Source organism: Lepisma saccharinum, chromosome 1 (genome assembly GCF_977018435.1).
Source record: "Lepisma saccharinum chromosome 1, izLepSacc3.1, whole genome shotgun sequence".
In the NCBI taxonomy this organism is placed as follows: Eukaryota; Metazoa; Arthropoda; class Insecta; order Zygentoma; family Lepismatidae; genus Lepisma; species Lepisma saccharinum.
In genome coordinates, this window is record NC_139229.1 from 82,669,982 (window position 1) to 82,676,549 (window position 6,568).

Here is a 6,568-nt window from a genome sequence, read left to right on the forward strand (position 1 = left end):
GTCAGGGATGGCTATGTAGCTCTGTGGTTGAGTGAAATGGCACAATATGTCAAAAACCTGGGTTTGAGTCCTGGCCGAGACTGTATTTTTTTTAATACACAAAAATTTGATGTAATGTCTGCCACTATTGTTACAATTTTTACAAGTATACATTAGCCGGCCCCCATGGAGAGTGGTTAGCACATCACACTACAATGCCAGGGGTCCTGGGTTCGAATCCCAGCATGGATGTTTGTGAGTTTCTATTCATCAATTTCATCAAGTCATCACTAATACTCATCTTCACAAATTAGCCAAAAGTGGCACAAAAAGCGAAGTAAAATAAAGCAAATCAATAAATAAACAAGTATACATTATACTTACAAAAATGTGTCTTGCACTGAATACATCAATTTCAAAGACAGAAAATGACATTTATATTTCTAACATACTGTAATTTTTTATGTTCGAAATTATAATGTGTGTGCACAACACACGTCATTTTTTTATCACATAAAAATTAATTAATTTAAAAATGTTACGATTATCTACAAAATTAGTTAGGTAGATATTTGTGAATTCTGATCCTTTCATCTTGAATGATTTAAATCTGTCTGACTTCTGTATACTAGATGGATTTTGCTAGGTACAAAGGAGGATGAAAATTAGTGGGAATTAAGGTTTGAAGTTTGTAGAACCAATAAATTAGGTTCGACATGTTATGCTCAATTTTTGTCTGCTTGAAATACTTTTTTGGCTTTAAGAAGTAATACTTACACATGAGCTAGAAGTCATACCAACAAGGCTAAGGCAATGTAACCTACCCCGGAATCATACTAATTTGATTTTAAAAATATGTTACGTATATATGTAAATGAGAAAAAATGGGAAATACTATGGTAATGAAACCAACTATACTCATACTGTACTATACTCATGTACAAGACAAAAATCTTTCTTCAAGAAAAATGCAGATTACAAATCTAGTGAATCCACATTATGTAGAACACGTGTGTGTATATGAGATTTGCATCTAGCAATTAGAAGTTGGACTTTAAACTCACCTCATGTATGGATCCACACTCAGCCATACTGCCTCGCACAATATTTCTGAAACACAAAAGAAACAACTGCATGAATGTATTATCATGAAAGTACAATTCTAAGTAAAAAGACACACAGAACTTCGACATAAAACTCCATCAGGTGAACAATGCAGATAAATTACAAACTAAACTGCTTTAAATGTGAATATAAGCAAAATATTTTAAATAAATTCATCAGAAAGTTCAAAAAAGCTTAAATGATGTCTTAAATATAGCCAAAAGCAACACAAAACAAAACACAAAAATAAAAACTATCACCGTATAGAATGAAATGAGTAGAAGAATCAAATAGTGTGCAACACATAATTTCGCAAGTTATTGTGTCGGAAATAGTCTATGATATTTCATTAATATCTGATATTGTTATTACAAACAATTTGTTTTCATATTGAATATCTCATATATAAAAAATACACTAATCATGCATAGAAAACACACAGAAAAAGATCGGGTAGCACTGTCACCATATAATCATCTGAACATAAAGAAACTAAGACATACACAGCCTTACACACAATCAAAGCAACTCTGTATTATTTCATTTGTGACTTTATAATGAAATTCTGCAAAGTGTTTCATTATCAGTTGGAAAATCAAATGATAACCTACCTCCTTCTGACAATGGAGGCAGCTCCTCCTCCATCAATGCTAAGTCACTTTCTTTGGGTTCCCCATCAAAGTGCTTTGTAAGAACAAACTTCTTTGCCTTCACCATATTGAAAGAACTGAACCTAGTTGGACTAAAATAAAATAATATATAAATAAAATAGACAAGACAAGATAAAAAGGATAATATAAATCAAAGAATATGTATATCTGCATCCAAAAATATTTATAAAATGTAACACAAATCTGTGACAATCTTTAACCTTAAAAATGAACAATGAAAGCTACCATTTAATCAACTATGTAGTGCAGTTATTTGACATCACTTTTCTGCCACCTTGGCTAATTATGGCAATGAGTGATGATTACACGAAATTGATGGGACAATCACATGAGAACCCCCTTGCCAGCTTGAGAGTCCACCACTTAATGCACTCTGTCAAATATTGGATGCAAATATTAGTATCCTTAAAAATTACATATTGTCGTCCTGTTTGATACACAGTTCCCACAGATAGCTAGCCACTGAAAATGTGCACCTTTATAATCCTCAGTTAAGGGCAGTATACACAGTTTTCACTTCTGCTGACCAGAGGTGAGTTCCTGGGAGGAAACTGCAAACTTCAAGTCAAGTACAATTTTTTGCACAAGACGTAGGCTCAACCAGAACTAAACATCTCTGGCATACCATACTACTGCTCTACCAACTACTGAGCCACCCTTGCTTTAAACATGGTAGTCTCAATCAGTGTTGAAATTGATTCACTGGTAGCATTATTGTTCAGAATCATAGCTATGGAGATTTCAAATTAGGTCTCCCCCCCAACCAAATATATCTAGCTATGTCCCTACCCCTGACCCTCTGTACTCAATTGAGAAAGTGAAATATTTTGCATGCTTAATGAAAATTATGTTGCTTATGAATATTTTCCATTGCTTTTAGCTTGCAGAGATGTGTTATTGTGATATGAAGTATGTCGGTTACCTTAGCAAGTTACTTTACCGTGAAGTAGAACAACCCAAAGGCTTCACATAAGTGAATAGTACAACACGACATTCCACAACAACAGCTATAATTTTGCGTCGTTAGGTTAGGACTGCTAGGTTTGGAGCTGATATCAATTTTCGATGTGTTTTCCGCTATTTTAGTGTGCATACAAAACTGTTTTTACTAATAAAAAGCGGCGAAAGTACTCTGAGGTGGCAGGTTTTTACTTACGCAGGCTGTATCTCCGTTATTTGTGTTTTCCAAGCGCTGGAACCAATTTTATATTAAAACATCGAAATCTATGGATTAAGAAAAAAATCAACATAATTCTCGAGGAGGTACAGTATATTAACGACCCCCGTGCCAACTGATTTTCAAAGACAATTCACTCGCTAAGTCGCATGGACAACATGATATATTTATTGGGAATATACAAGTTCATATAATGTGACGTTGTGATAATATTTTGGTAAAACTTTCAAAGCCGGGAAACGTCTGTAACTAGTTTATTCTGTAATCGTTGACATTCGTACTTACCTATTCTGCATTGCGAAAGATTGTTTAACAAGGGATTTTGCTTTTTTTAAACTAAATTAGTATCTATTGTCGACATATCGAGTAATTATTGTTCGTTCTCTTATCGCTTCCTGAACATGCAAAATGGCAGGCAAATCTTGACTAGTGTTGTCGATATGCTGTGTTTCAAACGGCAAAGCAGTGTTTCAGCCTTCTTAACAGAAAAATTCACGCATAGCCCCAAAAACCATTTGGGATCGTATGACCATCCACGAATAGCCCCAAAAATAATTCCCGCATAGCCCCCAAAAACATTCTGGATCGTATAACCATCCACGAATAGCCCCAAAAACCATTCACGATAGCCCCACGCACCATCACAGTAAGGTTAGGTTAGGTTGCTTTAGGTTGAGCAATATAGTAAAAAACTACCCCAAAAACCATTCTGGATCAAATAACCATTCACGATAGCCCCATGCACCATTACAGTAAGGTTAGGTTAGGTTGGGCAATACTGGACCACTCTCCAATTTCTATAAAATTTCGCCTACTCACTAATTGTGAACTCCTAATCAAGAATCTGCATATAATAATTGGCGGTCAAGTATGGAAACCGAGAAAAAAATGAAATAAACTATGTTTTCTTAACGTAAGCCTACCATAAGAACAATAGCTCCACGTTAGACGCCATTTTCCCAACATGAAGAAATCAACAGGCAAGACAAGGTATAGTTCTCTTAGCTAAAAAACAATTTTTCTTTGTATTTATGCTAATGAAACCTAACCTCGTAGGCATTTCTCGTCTGATGTCAGCAAGATTGTTGTGCGTAAAGGAAGATCATTAACGAATTGCGAAAGAAAGATGGTTCCGAATTGCTGTGTATGGACAATCACCCTGGTAAATCGCAAGGTTATTTTACAAGTTCTACATGTAAATTTACAATTTTAACAAGTGACCGCCAAATATGAACTACAGATACGTCATCAGGACACCGAAATTTTATAGAAATTGAAGAGTGGTCCGGTATTGTAAACTCATGCCACACTTACCAGGGATTACGCCATCAGATGCTCGCAACATCCAGTTGAAGTACATGGATGGAAATGCAAGCAACAGCTTCCGTGCATCGGACGGACATTATTACAGAAAAATACATGAATTAGCTGCCAAATACCTTGAACAATGCGAGAAAACACTTCTACGACCTTCCGAAATTCCACAGAAACTCAATTCCGTAAGTACTTTCTACTGTAAATTTGAAGAAATCCGTTTCCCGGCTTTGACATTTTTAACAATATTTCTCTAGGAAATTATGAAATTACCAATTCCTATGATTCCATGTTTTAGCGACCAGCAAATGAGATATATAATTTGTACGAGCCAAATAAATTATTCGCGGTGCACACTGTTTTACACTATTCATGTTATGTTATCAAAGAGAACTATGTTCAAGGTTACCACAATGCAAAGAAATGCGAATCATCCTTCACAACATCCGTGGCGTTTGGCTTTCGTGATTACGCAACGTTTACATTATTTGCCTATACATTGCTTATATTACTACCAAAAGATAAACTAAACAGTAAGCACGAAGATTTCAAAAAGATACCACGGCCTACCAGTGACCTTAACTTCACTCTCTCCGCGTTTTGTTTGCAGTTAACTAGTAGAAGCGTTTCCTTACCTCTGGTATGAAGTGCGTATAAAACAAGTAGTATTACTTTACGGTATAAAAGGAACACGATTACGCGTTATCAGCACAGATATCAGCATTGAAAATCCAATTTGCCCTATCTAGCAGACCCTTGGTTGCTAGGTTACTATTTAAAAGGAATTTTGCGGGCAACTCGAAATAGAAAAGGGAGTCGATGTTTTCATTAATTCGCGACTTTCGATTTCCCTATAGAGCGTGTTATTTCACTAAAAAACAACTTTATGTACCGTGATATTTATCTGCAGCGCGGCGATGTTCTTCACTAAATGAGATTAGATTAACTAATGCACACAACGGAGGACAGAATCGTTTTTAAAACCACCGCAGAATGTAAAAGTCATCATCTGATAAAATACAAACATTGTGTAATGCACATTGCACACCACTCGAATATTGGAACGAACAATGTTTCCAACTTAATTGTCACTTCTCAGAACGCCACACGCATTTTGCATCGTAATGTTGTAGCTAATGTCATCGTGACGACTTACTTTACGTTCCTTGTTATCGTCCTCTTCACAGATTAGATAGTCCTCTGGTTATCATCATTTAGAATCACTTATCGCACGAAACTCATCCACCTTTTTGGTCAAGTCCCGCCACCTTTCGTCTTCCGTGGTTATTAGGGTTTAGGGAAGCATTTTGTCCAATTTGTTTGAAATTTCGGATACTTACTAATTTGGGTCTCCTAATCACGAATCTGCACTTAAAATTTGGCGCTCACGTATAGAAATTCCTGAATTATGGCTAGCCCCACGAACCATTGGCGCGTGGTTAGGTTAGGAAACATTGTTAAATTTTAGGGTCGTAGTAGTATCAGGAATATATATTTTTCGTTCTTTAAGTATTCGAAACGGAAAATCTTGCGATAAATAATGAGCAATTGTGCATTGTCGGTTGCGATGACTGACCCTCTTATTTTGCAAGTTTGACACGTGAGCGCCAAATTTTAACTTCAGATTCGTGATTAGGAGCCCTAATTTAGTGAGTATGCCGAATTTCAAACAAAATGGAGGAATTCCCGGTATTGTAAAATCGCTCCACAGTATGGTATAGTGAAAACACATTTCACTCGTTTATTTCCTAATTGTTTACTGTTTTCACTATACCATACTGTTACCGAAACAAAACTACTTACGAAAAAGAATTTCTCCAAGGTTTACAACGTTCGTCGAGGTATTTTCTTTCATCATGGAATATATTTGACCGGGAAGTCATGTATTTTTCAAGAGAGATATCTCACCGACGCACATTTGCCATTGCTTTCATTTGCTTGCCCTACGACAACCGGATGCTGCGTATGTTTGATGACGTAAGCCCCTGTCAGTGTTTCAACCCCCCTTTTTTTACTATGCTTGTCTAACGTAACCTTATTGGAAATGGTTTATGGGGCTATCGGTCAGCTACCGTGCATAATGTTCGTGGGCTATCTGTGAATGGTTTGTGGGGCTATCCGTCAGCTACCCGTGCATAATGTATAATTTCCACCGGTGACGAACACGATAGTAGGTATTTTTCAGTGAAGAAGGTTGAAACACTGCATACCCACAACATGAGTCAAGATGTGCCCGCCATTTTGTGTGTTCCGGAAGGGAAGAAAGGAATAAAAAAGACCACTCAGAATGTGAAAAATTGCGTTTGTTTTCGTGTAAAAAGCA

General features: G+C 36.4%; 1 protein-coding gene across 6 annotated transcripts in view; it reads right to left on the reverse strand.

The window, feature by feature from the left end:
- Positions 1 to 5,523, reverse strand: part of LOC145997116 (prostaglandin reductase 1-like) — a 30,718-nt gene extending 25,195 nt beyond the window's left edge. The window contains exons 1-3 of one of the 6 annotated variants that reach the window (XM_083133744.1): positions 4,519 to 4,654; positions 1,695 to 1,825; positions 1,044 to 1,089 (exon numbers count right to left, since the gene is read on the reverse strand). In XM_083133744.1, coding sequence (XP_082989870.1) covers positions 1,044 to 1,089; positions 1,695 to 1,825; positions 4,519 to 4,619 — 278 coding nt within the window. In that variant the 5' untranslated portion in view covers positions 4,620 to 4,654. Of the gene's footprint in view, positions 1 to 1,043; positions 1,090 to 1,694; positions 1,826 to 4,518; positions 4,677 to 4,815; positions 5,111 to 5,137; positions 5,265 to 5,401 lie in introns of those variants that run through there. The other 5 variants (XM_083133752.1, XM_083133750.1, XM_083133748.1 and 2 more) reach the window with 5 other exon arrangements.
- Between the last annotated feature and the right edge of the window lie 1,045 nt (positions 5,524 to 6,568).